General features: G+C 38.0%; 1 protein-coding gene across 1 annotated transcript; it reads left to right on the top strand.

Annotated features, from left to right (window-relative positions):
* The first annotated feature begins 310 nt into the window (after positions 1-310).
* On the top strand, positions 311-17,024 carry EEF1E1 (eukaryotic translation elongation factor 1 epsilon 1). The gene is made up of 4 exons (XM_080380736.1): positions 311-469; positions 2,202-2,402; positions 8,919-9,014; positions 16,121-17,024. Exons 1-4 carry the CDS (start codon positions 362-364, stop codon positions 16,259-16,261), a joined length of 546 nt encoding a protein of 181 aa, XP_080236862.1. The 5' UTR covers positions 311-361; the 3' UTR covers positions 16,262-17,024.
* The last annotated feature ends 6,314 nt before the right edge of the window (positions 17,025-23,338 follow it).

The following is a 23,338-nucleotide window of genomic DNA, read 5'->3' as shown; positions in this document are numbered from 1 at the left end:
CGTCACCGCCCGCCCCACCGCCCGACCGAGCCCCACCCAGGGGCGTGGCCGAGCCCTGTGCCCCGCCCGCTGCGCCCGCATGCGCAAACCACCGTGTGGGCGAGGAGCGTGTGCCCAGGCTGCGCGTGCGCCGTTCGTCACCCGCAACTTTTCTCCCGCCCCCAGGGACTTCAAGGCAAACCCTGGCTCGGCGCATGCGCTGGCTGTGCCGAGCGTCTGATTGGCTGGCCGGCCCCTTCAAGCCAATAGCAGTGACTCTTCCTTTGGCGGTGCAGTCGTTCTGTCTTCCAATGGGATTGGCCGTTGTTGTGAGGTGGCGGCTGTAGCTGCCCTTCCTTTCCCAAGTGATCCTCAGCTGAAGATGGCGGGCGCTGCGCGGCTGGGGCCGGGCGTGGAGGAGTTGACTTTGCTGGAGAAGTTGCTGGGCCTGCCGAAAGGGAACAAGTACGGCGTCCAGGGGGAGCGGAAGGTGAAGGGAGCGAGGGGGGGGGGGCCGGGAGCGGGCAGCGGCGCGGGGGGGCGAGCGGGCGGGTGGGTGTCCACTGGCCCCCTTCCCCGGCGGCTTCTTCCCTCGCCCCTTCTCTTCTTGGCCCGGCGCGGCGATTCCTCCGCTACCGGTGCCACGGTGGCTGGGCCCCCCCGGTCCCCCCGCTCCGGAGCAGGCTTAGTGCTGGCCTCAGCTGCGCATCCCCGCACGCTCAGCGTTTCAGCGCTTCCCCTTGAGTGGGGGTCGTTCCCCCCGCCCCCCCCAACCTTTCCTTCACCGCCCGCCATAAGTTGTGGCTGTAGGGCCTCGCTACCTGCTCGTAGGTTCTGGAAACATCTTCCCTGTGCCGATGGGAGGGTTGTCGTGTGTCGTTGGGAGGAATATGGGCTTAAAATGTACTTGTTCCTACACTGTTCTTCTCCCTGTGTTTTCCTGGGGCCAGTACAAGTTGTGTCTGTGCTGGGGTAGTTAAATCATGTGAAAAAAGATTCGATTTTAATATCAGAAGTGCGTCTGTAGTGAACAGTTGTTACTCTTAAGTCTTTTGCTCTTTTAAAGTAGATGTCTTGGCATTTTAAAGTTCGTGTGGAAACACTAAGTTTCGTGGTTTAAGAGGCACTTGAGGCATGCAAAATGTAATATGAAGCTGAGAGTGCCACAAACATGTGAGGGCTTTTGCGTGATCCTTTTGGAGGACAGCTGAGAAAAGAAGCTATGTAGTCACCTTAAGTTTTTGTATGGGGCTTTTCTCGACTTTTTTTACTGTTTACGACTAGAGTCCCAAAAATCAGTATATTCATTCTTTGGTTCCAAAAACTTCCTTTATTATTTAACAACCTAGCTGGTACTTTAATGCTATTACTGTAAAGCATAAGTCCGAAAAATCAAGTAACTAGATTTGTCTAGTTTTTCTGACTGCATCTTCAGTAGAAAAATTTAATAGTAGACAAAGATTCTTGCTACAACTGCAAAATTAATAGTAAGCTTTCAATTTGTAATTTATGTTAAATCAGAAGATAGAAGGGCTCCCCTGTGTTGTCAGATACTTTTAAAAAAGCATTTTAATCAGTTTCTCTTCATCATTTTATGTCATAAATGACTGAATGGGCTTTAGTCTGTTGAAGTGAGTTTCAGTTAATTCACTTTATGACATTTAGTGATTCTTTTTCGTTTCTCATGGTTGAACATGTGCTAATGATACTAACAAAGTCATGGTTAAAGCTAGAGGTGTGTTGTGTTGTCCTCCCTTGTAGTAAATTCTGTCAGAGCATTTTGGAATAGAACAGTAGGTATGAATAAGCATTTCAGTAAGTCTGGCTACTGGTCTGCTCGGAGAGAAATGGGATGCTACTCACTACAACCTTAAGTGAGAGTTCTGAATCTGAAATGGACTTAAAAGTTAATAAGATTTCTGCTAGTGTTAGAACAAATTATACTATTTCTTATTAATATTGGCAGAATTTGATTAATTGGAGCTAAAAGTACCTTGGTTTATCCATGTGTGTGTGTTAAATACATTTCTGTAAGAACTGAAAATCAACTAACCCAAAGAATAAAAAGAGAATGTACTTTTTTTTTACCATTAGTAGCTTGTTAATATTTCTATATTCTGATGTATTGCTTTAAAGATTCTTTTGAGGGGCTATAAAAAAATAGCTAGTCTATAGAGACTGCTTTTTGAATGAGTTTAGTATTACGTTTTTCTTTCTTCCAGGTTCCTGTTCTTCAGACAAACAATGGTCCTGGTCTGACAGGATTAATGACCATAGCTGCCCACCTAGTTAAACAGGCTAAGAAAGACCAACTGCTTGGAAGTACTGCAGAAGAGAAAGCTGTTGTTCAGCAGTGGTTGGAATATAGAGTGACTCGAGTAGATGGAGGCTCTAGTAAAGAAGATACAAGAATAATTCTGAAGGTAAGGAGTACTTCATTACCTTGCCACTTGTTTTGTTGCACATGCAGTGCTAATGTATGTATGAACAACCAATTAATAACACTGAGCAAATGCTGAAGACTTGACAGTATCTTTAAGTACTGGCTTTTATTCTCCTTGCTGCTTTTCACTTTTATTGACAAAAATACCCCAACAACATGAAACAGGAGGGAAGACAGCTTAAACTGTAAAACATGTGAAGCAGAGCTCTTACTGCATTACAGCCACAAAACATGCAAAACTACCCAGGGTGTTCCACACAGTTTAGAGATTATTCAACTAGTCTCTTATGAGCCATGATTATAACTTGGAGATTATTCAACTAGTCTCTTATGAGCCATGTAAGACACCAGTTTCTTACCATCTTAATAAACCCTCACTTATAAACAAAGTGGGCGTTGTATTTCAAGATAACACTGCTCTGATTGTTTTAAGAGCTATTCTCATTGGGGTTTTAATTATGAAGTACAGGCCCTACTTGATGTTGTAGTAATTGGTATTGATATCAAAAGGAGCTACTGGACAGAATTGTGTGTGAAAAGTGAAATCGTAAAGGAATCTCTGCAGATCTGCCCTTCATATCGAGCTACTTTGTATGGAGGTTTTGGTCTGCTGTATTAAACTTTAATTGTAGTCTAAAGCTTACTTCCTTTTAAACAGCTGGAAGCAGAAGAGCGAATCTCAAGGGTCACCGTGTTACTTAAGCAGCCACATGGCAGGGGTTAGATGGCAAAACTTACTTTATTTTCCTTCTTGCTTCTTGTGGCTGGTAATTAGTATATTTGCAGTCTTTTGGGAACAGAGCTTGAAGAGAAAACTTGCTTTGTAATGGTAAATGCTAAGGCCTGTTTTTACTAGGTGTGTATGAAACGGAAGGGTGGTTTAGATGGAAATCACACGATGCTCCAGTACTATTAGTGAGTCTGGATTTAGAATTAGCTTTGTGAGCTGCAACGTATTGGAAGGTTGACTTTACTTGAGGCTAGCAGAGTCTAAATACTTTTGACTTCTGTTAGATGTTCTAGTTGACTTAGATTCACCACTATTGCAGGAACTGAAGGTAACTGGAGCAGCATTCAAGAATGAACATGCTGTGTTGCTTAAAATCAAGGAAAATTTTACATCTTAAAATAGTGTGAAGCAAAAGCTTGTTAGTACTCTGTTGTGCTTTTCAAACACAGCTTCCTTGATCTTGAGGACTTGGAGTATCTTGCCCACTTTAACAAAGTTCAACTTGGTGAAAGCCCTAAAGAAGCATTTCTTTCACACCTCTGATTATATAATTATCTTGATTTCATTGTATCTATGGAATATCATTGATTGCTTAAGCACAAGTTTTGTTTACATTGCTTCTTTTTGTAACTTCTCTGGTCTTTTCTGTGTGCAAATGGTATCAGACTCTTTACAGTCATGGTTACTCTGCAGATACCACATGAAAACTACTTACCCTTTGGGTTTTCAGAATATGATTAAAGGAGGCATTGACTAATCAGGGTTCAGCTTGAGGTTTAGCTGTGCTTTGAACAGGTGGTATGACTAGGTGGCCCTCAGAGGTCTCTCTTGGGTTTTTGTTGTATTTGTTATAATACTTTATGGCAAATATTATATAAATGTCAGTCCTTTCTTTATAAAAAATTGTGATGCCTTTTGTTCTCTCAAACTGAGAAGACCATATGAGAAAAAAACCCTAACTTTTTACCTTTCTTGTCCTTCTATCATATAAAACCCAAAAGCTAATTTTCTGTCTATATATGTAAAATCAAGTTTTCCAAGCAAAGCAAAATTTTGTAACTGAGAAACAGTCGTTGTCACTTGAACGAGAATCTCTGCCTTTATATTCTAATAGATATTGCTACTTTAAAATTTTGCTGTGGATTTTTTTTTCTTAGCAGAAGAATTTATTTTGACACAGGGCTGCTGTGGAATTGTTCCAGCACTAATAATTTCATAGTATAGCAATTAAGATATTTTTTTTAATTTGTTCTCTTGCCACCATGATTAATCAGAAAGAGGCAGCCTACCATTAAAGTATACTGTGTCAAAAGGGAGTACGGGTGAAAAAAAGAAAAACGAAAATGGGGAGGGAAGTCTGAAGTTGTAGTTTTACAACATGTCTGGAATACACAATGGCAGTCTTGGGACAGTTGCAGCCTAGAGCCACGATTTGTAATAAGCTGTGCCAAAAACAGTTCAGTCACTTCTGCTATAAACTTGAGGCTGCCTCTATTTAACCATTAACTTAGGTGATGTGGTTCTGAAAAATGTCAGTAAATAAGTGGTTTAATGTTTGTTAATTTGAACAGGAAGGTTCTTCTGTTTGCCTTAGGAAAATAGGTTCTCATATTGTTCTTAACAGATGTGTTGACTTAATCTGTTACTTGACATTAAAACAATCATGAAGTAGTTGGACCACCTCAACCAGGTTTTTTTATGTTCATTCAGGGTAAATGCCATACTGTTCAGAAGTGGCCAGTGGAGGTGCTCTTGGATTTTTGTCTAACTTTGATTTGCACTCCTGTTCTGGACAAAAGTGGGAGCATTACCTCTGGACTGTTCTTCAGCAGATATGTAGGAATGATGGTTGTCAAGAGTGATGATAACCTAATATCTGATGCATTATGTTACCTTTCCACAGGATGAGAGTGTTTTCCTTTGCTTGCTTTGGTTAGTGATAAATTAAGCTGCAGAGAAAAAAAATATCTGGAAATTACTGAGTACTTTGCTGGATAACTAGTAGCTTTTCTGCTCTTCTGGGAAGGAATTGAGAACCTTTGTGAAACACCTGTGCCATCAAATGTCTAATTAGATGTTAATGAATTCCTTTTCCAGACCAGGTTTAGCTCGTAGTTTGGCAGTTCAAAAAGTTTTTTGCATGAGAATTAAAAATGTGGGCTATGCCCTGACAGTGCAGTTCTGCTTTTCTTGAGTTCTGCAATGTCAGAAGCTTTCCTGAGACATTTGAGAGTGCTCAGCTCTTTGTCTTTGTGTGGTGCCATATAAAGGCATTTAGGGCATAAATGACCTCAAGAATATCGCTGACTGAAAGGATATGAAAGGATGTAAAGGAAGTACACCAGCAGTGTGTTGTTGTGGTCAAAACACCCAACACAAAACTGGATTATGATTAGATCCATTGTGTAAGCTATTGAGTCATTGTAAGAAGCAACTGTTACTTATCTGAGCTGCTGTTTCAACTTGCAATGACTGGAAGGGATTCAGTCACCTTAATGGATGAATTGGATTACAAACAATTAGGTTGCATACTTAAAAGATAGTAAGTGATACTGTAGGGTAGCCAGAAGTGTGCTGTGGATAGGATGTGTTAAGCTGTCACTCTAGATATGGGCTGTAAATTGGATATTTTGCCATAGAACAAGCAAATGGAAATTCATCAGTTAGTCCATAAATAATGCAACATCTCTTCTTTTCATTACTCTTTCCCGCTCATACCCAAAAATGGAATTGGAATTGCTGCAGTTCAGCACGTATTAGCGCATCAGACTGAAGTTATGCTTTAAATACCTGTCTGAAATTTCAGAAAGGTTTCCCAAAGGATTACAACAATAACTTTATATAGTTGCAAGCAACTTCCAAGACTTATTTCAGTCATTTAATACTGGGTTTGTATATGCATAATCAATTTAAGTAGTGACATGCAGTACATGAAGGACAATGATACAAATGACAGCTAACAGACCTGAATTTCTTGGATGTAATAGAAATTCAAATACAGTTTTGTATTCCAATTTTCATTAATCTCGCCAGGACAGGAACACTATTTTAGTTTAATACTATGGTCACTTAAAGCTTGACTTTCAGGAATTTTATCACAGTTGGCTATTAGCCAATAATATAATCATTTATGGGAAGCATAACCCATGAGGCAGGATTAACGAAATGTGCCTAGTGCACAGGAGAAAAAAAAATAATTCTGTGGTGTTTTGGAATTAGCTTGACATACAGAACGAAATCAGATTATCTGTCTGTTTTATGGGAGGAAAGTACATGTTCAAAAACAATTGTAAACTAATGCTAATTTATCCAAGACTAAACCATTTTTGTCAAATTCCATTTGCTCAGTTAGCTGACTTCATAAAACTTGATGAACCAGAATAAATAATTATTCATGCTGTAATGGCTTACCCTGCCTTTAAAGTTTTAGGATTTTTTTATTGATGAATATTTTGAGTATACATGCACAGTATAAAACTTAAGAATTAGCATGCCATAACTTCTTTGATGCAGAAATCCAAAATTTTGAGCAGGGAAATAACTGTGTTAATTTTACCTTGAGAGATAATGAGCTTTCTAATTTACAAAATCCTGATTCCATAGTCTAGATAAAGAAGAAAAGGGGTGGGAGAGGGGGGTAATATAATTTCAGTGGTGTTACTTCTCATTATAATACATGTTGAATTTCTGGTTAATCAAAACTAAAAATACTGGTCAGAGAACCTGTGTCAGAATAGTTGAGTTTGATTTTTTTTTTTTTTTTCTAGTAGACAAATCTCCATATAGAGTTTTTTCTTCCTGCAAGCTTTTTCTTAACATTGCATTTGCCTTTGTGTTGTGTGTTTGAAATTCTGCAGAACTGTAGTTACATGTTTAAAGTAATTTGAGCGCTAACTAACATGACCAAAGCAGTAAACCAGTCTAAAGAAAAGAAGCTACATAGCCAGGGGCAGATGACCTTACAGAATTTTAACTATGCAGGGGTTAATATTTTTCCCTGGTTTGCTCTAATAAAAGAAATCAAAGTGGACATGAGGATGTTTAAATATTACAGAAGGACCAGAGTCCTGTCATGAAGAAGTTATCAAAGAGATAGTAAGGTGGCATAATGGAGTCAAACTTGTCAAATGCAAATGCAAGGTCAGATGTCTCAGCATTTTAGTTTTGTGTTTTGGGTTTTTTTACATATGCACTGTAGGATATCTCCATGTTGGTAAAATTATGGAACCACAAAACCTGCAATATGCTTAAGGCTAAATGTAATTTTTAGATTGTTTGCTAATTATTAACCCTCTTCTCCTTGCCCTAGACTGCTTCTTAAAATGAAAGGTTGTCTTAAAATGGAACATGCTGTAATCTATACTGAAAAACTATTTCAGGGAAATTTGAAATGTTAGTTATGTTTAAGCTTTTTAATTCTCTTTCTGGGACAGGGAGAGCGGGTGCCTTCAGGAAAAAGGTGTGCATTTACTACAAGTTTTTTCAGCCAGCAGAGGAATAATAACAAGGAGAGTTTCCAAATCCAGGGAAAAGCTAGGAAACTTTTCCTACATTTCTGAAAATAATACTATAAAACTAAGGCTTGCTTATGCTAGCATCAGGATTAAAGTAGATAATTTCATTTGCTGTTACATTTATTTCTTTGAGGGAAATGGGGCAGAAGGATGCGTAAACAGGGTGAGAGGTAGGTAAAATGTGGAGAAAAGGAAGAAGAGGTAAAGAGGTAGAGCCGCTGTGTGATGCCTGTGATCTCAGAAGTGATACACATGAGTGATGGTGAGAATGTTGGCATCCTGTTTTCTGGCAGAGAATGACTGCCTACAAAAAGCCATGAAAAACTCTTCCAGTAATACAGATTTGAAATATTTATTCACTGAATCTAAATGAAAACTTCTACTATCCACCCGTATAGCTTCTGATACGGAATTGTTGAGAGAGGGATGATCTTAAAATGCCAAAGCAGTGCTCTCGTCATATGTATTTAGATAGCAACTGAATTGACAGTATCTGTTATTAAGAATTGCTAGCAGTTATTTCAACATTAATAAAAGCAGTTGTAAAATGATACCAGCTGATGGGTATTAAGTTTCTGGCACTGAGCTTGAAACACGTTGTTTGTCTCCCACCCCAATATCCCTTTGTGTTTCCCTGGTTCTCTCACATTTGCAGTTCCAGAACTTTGCTGAACTGAAAGTTTCCAGAACTTTTGCATTGAGTGAGTCCTGGAGGGGAGGAGAAGCTGCTGCTGAAAGAGCAAAATGCTCTCCTTTGATCATAGGACTGTATTTTCCACTTACCAAATGTTAAATGTGTAACAGCAGTGCTTCTGAGTCATATGCACTAATGACAAAAGATGCACAACTCCTGCATTTTAGAATTCCAGTAATCTGAAGTCAGGAAAAGACAGATTTGCAAGTATTTCTGTGGAGTTAGCTTAATATGTAAAATCTCAGTTGTATTTACAAAAACTTGAGTGATGTAAGTGGGGGAATTATTAAAAATTATGCGTTTGTTTAGAGACCAACATTTAAATTCTATTGAATTTTTGCTGTCAAAGAATTATGATACTTCAGTTATCTTGACACTTTTGGATTCTTTTCTTCTTTTAATGTCTTTCTCCTTTGCTCAGTTGTGAAAAATTAAAGCGGGCATTTATTTTATATGCATGGTCTTCAGAGGTAGTTTTCTATTACTTTTAACAATTGCCTTAATATTTTGTCTTACAAAGTCAATACTACAGCAGTATAATGACTTTTTCTTTCTTAGGATCTTAATTTACACCTTGAAGATAAAGTCTACCTTGCAGGAAACATTTTTACCTTAGCAGACATTTTGATGTACTATGGACTGCATCATGTCATGGTAAGTGTTATTTGCATTATTTTTATAAATACAAATATCCTAATTGTTTATCTGAAGGGCAGTTTATTGTTGAAGTTGACTTGCTGAATTGATCAGTGACGATTACAGGACAGAAATTGAGAGGTTTCTTACAAGAACTTAAAAACAAGATTTTGTGTTCATTTTTTTACTTTTTTTAATATTTAGCTATGAATCTGTCAAAGTAAGTGTATTGTCTGTAGTGTCCAGAGTGCTTTACTTTCCTCTTATGTAATGTAACAAGGGCAATAGCTATCCTTGTGTTTCTGGGTATGAGTCGTCAATCTGTTAAAGGCTGAAACATGACTGGCTTACAGAACTACATGGGGAAATAGATGAATCAAACTGCAAGGATGTGTCAGAACTGGAAGTACTAACCATGTTAGTATTGGAGAAATACTGCTGGTGCAATGAAAAATGTACATAAATTAAGCTCTTGAAGGATGAATGCCTGTAAAAGTGTGAGCCATAACAAAATGTCACTTGTGTTTCAAGACTTAATGTTAAGACTTGATAATATACAGTATATGAAAATGGCATGGGGAGTTGGTGTGTAGGAGGAAAAAAAAAAAAAAAACCAAGAAAAAACCCAAACCTCCAAAATTTTGTACGGAATTGAGATGTTGAGATTCTTTGTAGTCAATTCAGGGTTTACTATGAAGTGCTTATAAATCGTTGCATCTCAATTCTGAACCCCAAGTGGTAGTTTAAAGATGAAGCAGTAGAAGTTACTTGTATTTTGGTGGCTGGAATGTGATTGTAAATGAGCTATCCTTCTCTGCAGTGGGTGCTCCTGAAAAAAAAACAAAGGACTTGCACAAAAAGGTCTGCTGAATTCTTGGGAAAAGATAAAAGTCAGTTTCACATTAGGAAAGGGGGCGGTGGGGGGGAGATAATCAGAAAAAGATGCCTCTGGCAAACATGAATTTAACCAACTGGGTGAATGGTTACTTAGTACATTTAAAAGAAGGTCTCTGGGAGAAGTGTGCAAGAATGCTATGCTTCAGAACAGAGGCTGGGGCAGGGAAGGTGGGGGAGATAAAATAATGAAATACTATCGGAAATGAGGAAGAACTTATGTATATGGATCTTCACTGTCCAGGAGTAAAAGTTCAAATGAGAGTGTGTCAAGCAGACGAGAGGGAAGGGAAGCTTCATTTCTGAAGGTTTTTGAAAACATGTTGGAGTGAGTCACTTAGAATTAATTCTGTTAAATCTTATTTGCCTTGTAAAACACCTTTAGTAGGAAAGGTGTGTTGACTAGAGTGTCAGAATGGGTTACCTTTCACATATCATATGTAGACATAGAAAAACATTTAAGTAATTTCTAAATATATGACTGTATATGCTGTAAGAGTAAGAGTTCAAAGGAGACTTTTTTTTTTAAAAAAAAAGACTTAGGCAGGGGAAAATAAAGCATATTTTAAATTTAGTTTGCTCTAGAGTAGACCACCTAATCAAGAAGAAAAGATACAAGTTATTGCTTTGGGAAATGGAACAGATGGTAAAAACAAATGACTTGGTGCTCCTGGGTGCCTGTAACCATCCAGACACTACTTGGGACAAGTTTATATTACAGCATCTGTTTCTGGAATGTTTGATTTCATGGAAGATAATTTTCTGAATCAGAAGGGTATATATAATGGGGTGGCTATCCTAAACAAAGAGGAAAATCTAGAGGCTACTAGCTAGGAATAGCATGTATTCTGAAGCTTTCAGAATTGGTTAATATTAGTACTTAACTATAGGGGTAAGATCTTGAACCGTAGAATTCTGTGATTTTTATTTTTTTTTTTATTCCCACCCCCTGCCCTGTAATGAGAAGCAAGTATGCCCAGAGCTGCTTCTCCACCCTAAGCTTTAGTGCGGTAGGAAACTGCTGTATCTCTTGATGTGATGAGGTCCAGGGAAGCAGTTGGTCATATTTACCACTGTTTCAGCTAAGCCTTTTAGAAAACATCAATTCATGTTTCCTATAGTCCTTCAAGAGAGGAGGTAGTAATGGGAGGCATGGGGGTGGTGGTGGAGACCTGCAGTTCTTGCTGTCCATCAAGCTGTCTAGAAAATTGGTATGAAAACGTTACTGATAATGACCTTCAGGATTAATCTCTCTGCTTTCATAGACTGACAACTACATTCTAACAGACATTGGTAATAGGATACTGTAAATATTACCGACATGCCATGATCATCCCAAATGAGTCAAGTATTATTAAAACTTTAAAAATCTTCTGCTGCACACTTCATTGGAAGGGTTTTCAAGACCACCCAATCCTTTTGGACCCAACCCAATTGCTCAGTTCTTCACCTGTGGTTTCATTTTCCTTAGTGTTTCTGAATATAGATCATACACCTTCGTATTCTTCCCCTCCTCCCACCTTCATTTTGCCCTTCCCATTGTCTGGTGGGGCGGGGGCGGTTCTGGAGCCAGATTCTTCACTGTCCAGGCTTGTCCGTTTGAACTTACTAATAGTTGTCTATTGAAGAGCAGCAACTCTTCATTTTGCAATTGTATGCCGTTCTTGTAGTCTTCCTCTCTCTTCTAGTTATCTTCAGCACAATATTACTATGTGTATAAAAATCCATATTGTGGAAAAGGAATTAGTATTTTAATGAGTAACAGTCAGATTAACAGGTAGTGTTGCAAGCTTTGTGCAGACTGAGGCTATTTTGAGTTTTATGAATTAGAAATAGACACTTCTAATAAGGCAGGAACTAAATTGTATATGTTGTTACACTGCATCATAATACTTTTTGGGTGTTTGACCTGTATAATGCTAGATATTGACTGTCTAAATGAACTTTTTCAATTAATGTGATTTACATTGTCATGTGTAATTCCTTGTCTCCATATGTCTAATATAAATATTGTCTTTAGACACTTTTACTTAAATACGTATGTGGATAAATACGATGAACAATGAAGTTTTACTGGGTTAAAGCATAGATTGCAGAGAAAACATGAATTCGGAAGCATTGCTTGAGGATAGCTCATGCAATCTGTAAGCATCAAATTCCCCCTGTGGTAATGAGCTTGCTTTCATATTTTATTTATTTAAAGTAAAAAAAAAAATCCCTATTTTTTTATTAAGTATTTTCAAACACCTTGAGTCCAGTTCTCTTTAAGAGAAATCATCAGTACAAAGATCGATCTGGGTTTAGACTTGAAAAATTTGTAAGAACAAAAGTAGGTCTCCAATCTTTGTTTGACTTGAAAATTTCTTTAATAAGGTCTAGAAAATAACTGATGGGTGAAATCTATATCTGCAAATTGAAGAAGCCCCAGTCAAAATTCTCAGGTCATGTCAAGTTTAAAACAAAGTAAGTTTGTTCTTATCTTGTCAGAGCTACCAATACTGAACAATAATTAGACTGCAATAGTTTATTTTCCAGTTAATTTTTTCCATAACGAGCATTGATGATTTTTTGTTAATATTAATTGATATGGTGCTTACCTTAGTACTGGGATAACAGTCTTTCCTTCTAAAGAATGCTAGAAATGGTATTTTATACTGTTTTTTTCTAATTCAGTTTAAGAAAAGATTTAATTTTAAGCGTGTTACTTTAACAGCATAAAATTAGTCAAAACTGTGAAAGTTCATTATTTCGTTAAATACACCATTCAGCTGTTTTTGTGTTTTCCCTTTCCCTCATATCTAAAGGCTAAATTTAAAAAGTGAGTTATCTTATCCTTTCCTTGATGCCGAAGAACTTTAGGTGCAGGCAGGTGTGTTAGACTTCCCATGCACATGCAGGGTGTGGGAATGGGAATTTATGCCTGCATCCACAGCACTACTGAAAGCAAATATAATTAAAGCTTGTGTATTTATAGCCCTTCTAGAAACTCTTCTGGTTGCATTGTATGGTGACCACCCTGGTTACCCTTTGTGAGTTTTATGGTGAAGAATAAGACTTCTTCTTTTTTTTTTTTTTTTTTTTTTTTAAAAAAAAAAGCCTGTCAAATTGAGTGCCTGCTTCTTTGCTATTAAAATAATTGCTTTAATAGCAAATAATTATTTTAACAGCAGAACAGCAGCCTTTCTTAACTTGGGGGAATTATCTAATTTAATGAGAAAGAACAGAAAATACCCATCTAACAAAATGTTGTAAAAAATGCCATGGAAGTGATCTCTAAACAATTAACCTAAGAGTTATGTTACAAGTGAAAAGTAGAGCATGCCACAAAGTGCTTTTTAATGTATTTCACTGATAGGGTACATTATGTAAATAAGTAGAAGTATCTTGTGTGTTATGCCTAGAGTACAAAAAGGGTTTTGTTATTAGAGTAGCTGTCTGGTTTTGCCCTTCAGATATTTTTTCACTGCTCTGACAGAATGGAGAACTAGTTTTCCAGACTTTATTTTTTATTTACATCAAAGAAATGTGAAGATTGAGATTTCCCAGTATAAAATTATGGGAAGAAGATACTGTATCTGCTGCGAAATCTGAAGTTTAGTTCATTTTCATAAGAAATTGCTTATCCATTAAAGACTTTGAAAAAGGGTATTGTAATTATAACTTTATGTATAACACTCAGGGAACTTGAGTGTTTGGTATTTTTTAGTACCTGCATACGCTTACTTTTCTTTGAGTAATTTTAGTTAGCCTTAGAGTACACATGTTCTTTTCGTGCTCTGTGTTCCTTTGTAAATGGTTCTACATCTTCATACCAAGCACCAGCTTCCAATTACCACTAATTACAACAAACTGTAGGTGATCAAAAGCATTTTTCCCTAAATGACGCTGCATGGATTTCTTTTGTCCTGAGTATACTGTACTTGGAGAAGCTCAGGTAATTTGTAAAGCACTCAGTGTTACCTTTTAATAACTTCCACCTTGTAGTGCCTTTAAAACTTCTGGAGTTTTTCCCTTTACCAGTGTTGTTCTCTTCCTCTTGACTAATGCTGATTAGCTCTTAGGTTTCTAGCTCAGCAAAATTAGTAAGTGGCTGTGTTTTAATTGATCTGTCTGTGCACTTCTTTCAGACTGTACAGCTGTAGGAATAGTTTGTTTCCATGCCAGCAGCAGGAGAAGCAGATACTCATGTACCACCTGAACTGGGGTTCAGAATTGAAATTGTTGTTGTGGAAGTATGTTGACAGTGCTATGTTTGTACTCTGGTGAGTGAGTCCTGTAGGAAGAAGAACTACTTGGGTTTAGGAGCAGCTGTGAGATCCCTGGTTTTTGCTTGTTGCCACAGTTTGAATGTTCCTCTTAACAGAGCTTTAATGCTCTGTGGTGTTGGTTTAGAATACCTTTCTGCAACTCCCTGAAATTCTTCTTCCTTGGTATTTTTCCAGTGGTTCCTCTTCTAGCATATATATGCTTGCCTTCTTTTCTACCTCTACATGTTTAAAGCTTTCCAGTTCTAAGCCAAGAGCTGGGCTGTGTGAGAGGACAGTAAGGGGAAGCAGCAGACATTATAGGTGGCTCTTAAAATCTAAAGGGCTCGTGTGTCAGGAGGTAAAGTTTAATACAAAACTTAGTTTTAAACACCAGTTTTTCACTCGTACAGCTGAGTAAATGAGTATGTATAGCTGCTCTTGCGATTTAAAGTTTGTTGGAACATACTTGTTTCCAGCTGTCCTGTGCCCAAGATGAAAGTTGCAGGGAACCTGCATTATCCATGAAATCTGGCATTTGCAGAACAAGGCATAAGGCATATGCCATCTGTTTAGCTTTTGAGGAGGGGATTAACCTTGATTAGCTTTAGAAGTCTAAACATGAAAAATATTAGGCATGTCTGTCTAGTGATGTCTGTTAAAGCTATCCTCTACAGGTGTGCCCTTTTTCATTGACTGCAAGTGTTGTCAAGGTTGACTAAGTGAAGCTTGATGTCTGCCTTAGCTAACTGAAAATGAAGTGTTGCGAATCCCGCACTGAATGGTTTAGGTATGGGTGAGGTGAGTTAGGGTAGTTGATGTGAAAATCACGTTTTGTTTCAGATACAGTTTTTATAGTCTCTTTTGAGGACTACCCCATTTGAAATTCAGTTGTAGTAGGTTAATGCGAGGAAACAGCTTATCAGTTTAGAAATAATTTAACTTCATTACAGAGGAATGAGGAGACCTGAAATTGCTATTTAAGGAACAGTAATACAGGATGGGAATAGTTTTTCTACAGCTGGCTTGAAAGAGTCTGAACTAATAAAAGATTTTGCTGCAAATTTGAGGATGTTGTCGACATGAACTTAGATGACTTTGAAAGGTAATAGTTAAGATCTGTAATTGTAGATGACTTTACCTGAGCCAGTCCTCTGATAAAAGTAAAGGTAGGCTTGAAGCACTTCATTAATCTTAGCCCCGATTCCTGTGGCAAGGAGCTGTTGCAATGGTTACGTGATAGTTGGAGGCTTCTTCCTGACTGATCTTGCAGCTGTTTTGATGTGGGTTAAAATAAGCAAGTGAATGTGCTGTTGACTTGAGAACTCTGGTAAACAGCAGAGCCTCAAACTGTAGGACTAAGTGATAGTACTTTGTGAAGTCTGGACAGGTTTCCAGTTTGTTTTGCTGTAACTTGACTGATGCCATTGCTATCTTAATGTGAGCTAGCCTGTCTGAACAGTTAAGTGTTAAGCTATGCTGTTGCTCAGTAACTATTTATGACTCTTGCTCAAAATAGAAAACAATTTTCAATTTTTCTATCCAGTCTGAAAAAACCTTACTCCTATACTTACAGTACACTTGAAATACAAAGTAGTTGCTTTTCCTGTAAGGCAAGACCGCCTGCTAGATTAATGTGAAAGACTTATGCATGTTGTGGGACTAACTCTTCCGTGCACCCCCCAATACTTAACCCCATGAATAGATGCATTGAAGTCAAGCAAGCTAAGGCCCTGTTTCCCCCTCTTGTATCACACAAGTGTACATTCCACGCTCCAGGTCTGTTCATTTGAGTAAATTAAAAGTAAATGTATATTTGGGGCTGTGAATTTTAATATGTGAAATTAGGAGAGAATACTGCTGGCCTGTTTGTGAGTTGAAATAGGCTGTAAAAACTATCCACTTTTATTTTGCCTTACCACTTGTTAATACATTGATAATGCACTGCCTTTTCTTACTGGTGCCTTGTATTTCTTCCCAATGCAGGTGGACCTCACAGTGCAAGAAAAGGAGAAGTACCTTAATGTGTCTCGTTGGTTCAATCACATTCAACATTATCCAGGTGTCCGACAACATCTGTCTAATGTCGTCTTTATCAAGAACAGATTATACACTAATGCTCATTAAGGAAAATCTTTGTCGGGTTGGAAGGGTGTCAGGGAGTTTAGAAGTTATACTGTCCAAAACCACTAACTTGAAAATAATGGTTTGTAACCTTCTGTATGTGAACCAAAACTGTTGATCCCTCAGATAATAGAATTGCATTGAATTGGTATTGTTCGTTCAAGAAGTTGAACTTACTAAATAATTGTATCATGTATCTGATTAAATGCAGCAATGGTAGAAAGATGGGAATTGAGTTTTAATTCACTATATTTTAAAAATGAAAAGTTATTTCAATTAAATATTCAAGTGTAATTATAGGAAAGATTTACTTATTTTCCTTCAATTATTCACTCCTGCTATTTATTGAATTTTTACCTATGTCCCGCTTTCTCTCCATTTTATTTTCCATGGATGTTTACACTAGTTTTGTAAGAGTTAAGAGCTATATTGTGTGCCAAGGATGTGAAAAAGGGAACATGCAAATGTTACAAAGTATTTATGTGACTGAATAAATTATTTTGAAATGTAGTCTTAATTTGGCTGTGGAACTTTCTAGTTTTTCTTCACTAAAGAAAATGAACATTTTAAAAGGTTAGTTCACTTGCTACTTCATTTTTAGTTATATGGACTTTTAATTCTAGAAGCATTTTCTTTCAAACTGGGTAATAATGCTAGTGTTTTTCAAGATTTTGCATATCTCTCCTTTCAGACAGTATTCACACAACTCCAAATGCAAGCTTTGAGATCCTAAAAAAAAAAAAAAAAAGCTGACCCACCCCCCCCACCCCCCCCCCCAAAAAAAAAAAACTAAACAAAAACTGGGGGAAAATAACTCGGATTAAAATAACAATGAGCTAGTTGGCAAGGAAAACAAAAGCATGTTTTAGTTTGTTTTTAAAACCAAAGACACTTGGATGGGTCATTTCACTGTAGAATGTGGTCCGTCCATTCTTCTCTTGAGCAAATTTAAAAGCCCTAACATAATGCCCTAAGGATGTATCTGAATTGGGTAATTACCTTCTGCACAATTCAGTTAACCTTTGTTTCAAAAATCAAAAAAATATTTTTGATACTTTAATTGATAAACTTTTGTTGCTTTCTACAACAGTGTTCAGCAAGTGACTTCATTTGTACATTTTTTTGTCCTAACTTGTGTGCTGCTTATCTACCATAGGTAGATATTTTCAGCAGCTGTTTGAATGTTACAAGGCCTTAAGAAAAAAAATAAGGATAATGAAATAATTAATATATATCCTAACACATAAATGGATAGAAGAATATGGCATGAGTAAGCTTAACTTGGATAATTCCAGGCTCTTTAATAGGTGTTTTCTGTATATACATAATTTCTCAGAGGGTTTGCAGGCACACAGTGTTACTTTTAGGAATGTCTTCTATTGCTAAAAATGAAAGATTTTTTGTTTTGAAAAAGTTCTTGTTTTCCAGGGGTCTTAATTCTTGGCTTCTACAGTTTCTCCTGTGACATTACTCTTGCTCCTTGCTATTCAGAAGTAAGCCTTTGTAATGAGTATCTCACTGAAATCTTGAGATCTGTTCAAGAATGGTGGAGTGGGCTTTAGTGCAAATGTACATTGTAAACTTCTTTATATTTGATTACCTGAGGGCTTCGGGTTTTTACTGTCAGTACTTGCACTCTCAATTCCTGATTTATTCAAACATTTGTTACCTAGTAATATGCATGTAAGTTTGCTTTTTTTCCCCCACTTATGGCTGGGAGCAAGTGATGATGAGACTTAGAAAAATACCTACACTTCTACTAATTCTGCTATAACAAACCATTTTCTGTTTCTGAAGGGGAGCATGAGCGGGAATCATCAGTGCATTTGGTCAGGGTTTGGGGAAGTTTCACATTAGTCTTGCAGATTTTGTTTATATATATGCTATTGCAATGAGAATGATGTAAACTTTGTAAAGCATACGTGCAAGCCTTCTTCCAAGGGAACAGCAGATGACGTTACAGCTAAGAATACTCAAAGGGAACCAGAGCTAAAAATATTGCTGAAAACAATACTGTTATCTTTTCAGACAAGTTTTGAAGGGATGATGCTAAGAAGTGTCTGTCTTTTTTTTCCCAAACAGCCGCTGTTTCTAAGTGTTGGGATTTCTCAAGGTGGCTACATGCTACTGCTGCAGTATCCCCTAGCCTCTTGTGCCAGTTTTATTTTCTCTGGTGTAGAACAGAAGTATTACTTGCTGCTGAAATGTAAAAAAAAAAAAAAAAATCAGCTGACAGCTGAAATGTTTAGAAAAGGATTAGTAAAATTTAACTCTATACTATCTAAAAGGCAGTTGGTCATTATCGTATACAACTTTGAGCATTTCAGTTTTTTCTCCCCTGTATGGAGAAACTTAAGGGGGTAGAGGGTTAAAAAGCAAAGAAGGATGAATTGAGACACTGCCTTTAGAGACAGGAATGGGAAAACCAGATGGTATTGATTTCCTCCCCTATCCCCCTTTCTGTCTAATGTCTTTTGATCATCAAGGACAAATAAATCCGAAAAAAAAATAATAAAAAATTTTAAAAAATTCTAAAAAAAAACATAAAAATGTAGCTTGGACTATCTGAGACTGTACGAGGTACATTTTTTTATGATGATACTTCATATTATTTACAGATGAGATGTACCTGAGCTATCAAGTTAACATTGATTGTCTGTATAGAGTGCATGGGTAAATGTTCTGCTGTTCTTAACGCTACTGCCACTTGTCTTTCTGTAATATTTTATTATATTTTCACTGAACATCAGTAAAAGTGACTTTTCTCCCTTGCAACCCCCTTCTTCCTTCTTAAAATCTCAGTTGCTGAAGGGCACAGTAAATACTGTGATGTTGTTTTACTTTTGTTGCTTCACAGTTTGATGATGATGATGACCACCGTGATGTGTGGAATTTATTTTCACAGCATTTCATGAATGGTGACACACTCATTTGTTAATGTATCTCATTGCAGTATTATTTTGCATAATTGTTCTATCTAATTTATTCAAGGGGCCTGACATGTTATGGTCTTTTAAGTATGTGCCTCTAGGACTTGAGGTTGTTGCCATATGGTGAGATAGTGCTGCATGACAACCTTTCAGCAACTGAAGAATTCAACAGTGAAATAAATATGATAATTTTAAGTGTTCAGTGAAATGTTACACTTACCACTTTGATTTGTCTTTTTCCCCTTGATGCTGAGATGACCAGTGCTTGCAGAGAAGCCAGGTTGAAACTGATGTTCAACTGTTGCATTGGGTATGTCGGAAATGTGCTGATTATTTTTAGTAGTCTTTTCATATGTGACTTAATTTTCAAATGAGAGTTCAGTTTGAATTCGGAAGTCTCTAGGGGCACTGAGACAACTGGGCAACAGCAATTTATAGAAAAATCTACGTTTGATATAGGATTAGAGAAGAGTGAGTAGGAATGAGAAATTTGAGATGTGTTACACTGAAGAAGAAAAACCAGTTCCAGTTTAGACCTAGGTACAAAGAAAATCTGACCATTCTGATGGAACTGAAATGTAAGCTTTTCAGCAGCAAAACTGTATAATTTTTTTTATGATACCTTAAATTTATAACATGTTTTTTTGTCGAATTCTTTTTGTATCGTCAGTGATTCACCTACTAGGTTGGCATCCCAGTTTTCCACACAGAAAACAAGTTAGGAAATATCACTTCTGGTTAACAGTTGACACAGTCCCATCAAGCACCTTGTGTTTGTTACCTTTCTTCACTGCCAACCCACTGGGCTTGCTTTCAAGGTTTGCAACTATTGAATTGCCACAGATTGTTTGGGCAGGATGTGTAACATTTGGACAGTGAAGTCTCCTGGGTAGCATCTTAACTGCTTGCCTGTAAGAGGGTGTGTTTTCACATCCTTTTCATCATTTTTTTATCTTCTAATCCTTCTTTATAGCCTACCCCACGCTCTTAAGTATTTTTAGACTAAAGCAGCCTTTCTCCCAGGAATTTCTTGCTACTGTCTGAATCTTTTGAAAAACACAGGCCTAGAGAGGGACTTAATTTTTGTAAGGTACTTCTTGAACTGCCCAATAGGTGTCCTAGCTTAGTGGAGTATCTTGATTAACTAATTCTTCAACTTTTGCTTTCTTTCTCTCACACAAACGTACACACGTTTATTTAAATTATAATTATAGCTGATGGAAGAATAATTTAGACTTCAGCGTGGGTGTGTATCCTGAGTTGTTATCAAGCAGCTGAGACTAAGGTTCTAAGATGGACATGAGTACTTTGCAATTGAAGACATATTATCTAAAACATATGAAAATATGATTTAGAAGTGTTAACATGGTTTTGGCCATGAAATAAAATACATACAAGTAACATGACCTATGAAGAGAGCTGTAGGACTTGGGCATCTATTCTTCTCTTGATTAAAAAGCAAGAGATGATCAAAACGCTGCTCCTCAGTGCTGTGGGTTTGGAACAGATGAGGATAAAGTACTTAAAAAGAGATTAGCTGAAAGAGGTGAAAATAAAGGAATAGATACAACTAAAATCATTATCAAGAAATCCAGCATAAGCTCTTCAATTCAGAAGTCTGGTTTGTGTTCTTTCTGGTCTGCTAGCATCTTCTGTTTGCATCTCTGCAGGTGATGTATGGTTTGTCTGCTCCGTGAATCCTGAAGTTGGGAATGGAGACGTTATTGTGATTTTTCTCCCAAGTAGATTTGCCTTGGTATGGCCATAAATTGATTTTATAGTTCTATGTGTGTACAGCGCCTAGTATGTGATTATTTTTTTGTACCTCTTGTTTTTGTTTTTTTGCTAGGAAGAGGGATCTGTAGGCCTATTTGAGGTTTTTTTCCTTTTAGTTTTCAATTTTATCACTTCTTTCAATCTTTGGTGTGTTTCACGGTCTTTAACTTCAAAGTATAATTGCAATGATGCAGCTGCTTAATGGATTAATACATCTAGTATTTTCCCCTAAGAGCAGTATTTCTTCTTTGCATCTATAATTGAATCGTGCTGCTGCTGTCCCTGATGGAAATTCCAAGTTTCATATTCACCGTACACCTGAGCACATGCTTACTCACTTGGTAATACGAAGTTTTGTTCTGGATTTATCGAAGTTGAATTGTATTTCACACATCTTTTTTGTGCTTGAATTTTATTGCAAAAGACATTTGAGGGGAGATGCCGTCGTGCGCCTCTGCTGTGCTGAGCTTTCGGATTCAGGCAGTGTCTTTGTATCCCACTGCTGCGTGTCTCAAATACTAGATTTGTAGTACTTCAGAGCCCAGCTCCAGGGCGATATATAAAGATATCACAGATTTGTTGGGGGAGGGGGGGGCGGGGGCTGTAGCAAGGGTTACTTGTTGCTGTTCTGTGCATGTTCCTGCAGGCGTGGCCTTTATTTTCCATGCTGGTAGTGACTACAGCCACTGTGGCTGCTGCAGAACGCCGTGCATCCCACCTCTTGGTCTGCTGGCAGGCGCGAGGTGAGTAATTTTTCATTGTTGCTGCATCTGAAGGATTCCCCTTTCCCCATGCTACCTTGGCCCCTTCAGGAAGATTTTCATCTATTAAACTTCCCCTTCTCTGTTGGAAGAACTAAATCTCTTTCAGTATTTCCAGGCTGGTGATCTAATTTGACAGCTCGTCAGTGATGTCTATTCCACTTCAGAGAGGCAGGTAGCCTCGGGCTAGCCAGCTGCATTGTGGATTCTGCAGATTTGGCTTGCTGTTCCTGCTGGGTGTCATCTGTCTTCTTAGTCTTGCGGTGGATAATTTTTGTCCTCCCTAGCATCATCTGCCTGAGCAGTTTCTGCCTGGCAGGCCTGTCCGTCCAGGTTGAGCATCAACTACAGTAGCCGCACAACTAATCTGAAAAGGCACTCCTCCAAAGAGCGCAGCCCCAGGCCTGCTTTGGCCAGCATCGGCATCGCAGCCCACAAACTTCCAGCCATCATGATCGTGGTCTCGGTCTCCCATCACGGGTGCAGCCCATGGACTTATTCTGCTGGCGCAAAGTATGTCCCCCGCCTCGCCCTCTTAAGGGCCGTCACTCTGATTCCTCCTGTCTCGGCAGACGTCTGCCTCAACAGGTTTGGGTTTCCCTGCCTGTTGCCAGCATTTGACTCGGACACTGCCACTTGGATGAAACAATCCTTTAGTGGATTATCATTGCTAGACAGCCTGTGGGGGAAATGACAGGACAAGGCACGTTCATCTGAAGATTTTGCAATTCAGAGTGCTGCTAATGCTAATGGGAAGTGGCAGGGTGATCCCTAAAAGAGAAAGCGGGTTCCGTTGCACGGCAAAAGTGACAGAGGTTGTTTCGCCTCTCTTCCAAAAAAATACATGATGACTGCATATGTTGATTTTCATGCTCCAAGCCATAGCTATTTCCATATTTTTGTGACTTGATGACTACTGCCTACAAACTGGCAGGTTAGGGGCTCCACAAGTATTGTCTTTTTATAGCCATCACCTCTTTAAGTCCTCCTTAATTTTTTTAAATATGTTTGGAGAATAAGCTTGATGGGGCAGAGAGAGTAAGGGGGAGAACCAGGCATAAATGTAGAAAATAAACAATTTTAAAAAACAAACAAAAAAACTGTATTCAAACAAAGAGGGGAGATGGTTTCAGGATAGTAGTCCTAGAAACTGATGCACTTATCTGTCGGAATTTGCCCTTGTTGCAGGCCCTTAATTCCAAACCTGACATTATTCATGATGTAAAAAAATCTTTCCTAGAAATGCAGTAGTTACAAACCCCCTTAACTACAGGATTTCTTCCTTAGCAAATAAAAAGATAGCTGGAGCGTAGGGCTTGGAGAGAGAGAAATAACTTTTCTCAGAGAGAGACTAGGAAAGGATGGCAGCTAGACCAGAAAGGGATAAAATTAACATTTGAATAATTCTACTCCTAATTATTAGTGACCATCAAGTTAGCTGGACTGTCCTACAGACATTATTAATGGATGAGCACTAGCTGGTTTACTGGTGATTGTTAACCCCTTACATGCTTTGGATCAAAGTAGGAAAATATAAATACTACTCCATAGGTTGCAATAGATGATTACTTTTTTTTTTTTTTTTGGGGGGGGGAGAAGATATGTCGAAGGGA

The sequence above is a fragment of the Falco punctatus genome (genome assembly GCF_963210335.1).
Source record: "Falco punctatus genome assembly, chromosome: 3".
NCBI classification, from domain to species: domain Eukaryota; kingdom Metazoa; phylum Chordata; class Aves; order Falconiformes; family Falconidae; genus Falco; species Falco punctatus.
The sequence above is the reverse complement of the archived record's forward strand: the minus strand, read 5'-3'. Positions and strand labels throughout refer to the sequence as shown.

What these genes read in the sequence shown, in the direction of transcription:
- EEF1E1 (XM_080380736.1), top strand. Translation starts at nt 362, where the DNA reads ATGGCGGGCGCTGCGCGGCTGGGGCCGGGCGTGGAGGAGTTGACTTTG. An exon ending in ATACAAGAATAATTCTGAAG is followed by an intron (nt 2,403 to 8,918) that starts GTAAGGAGTACT and finishes TTTCTTTCTTAG; the next exon opens with GATCTTAATTTACACCTTGA. An exon ending in ATGGACTGCATCATGTCATG is followed by an intron (nt 9,015 to 16,120) that starts GTAAGTGTTATT and finishes TTCCCAATGCAG; the next exon opens with GTGGACCTCACAGTGCAAGA.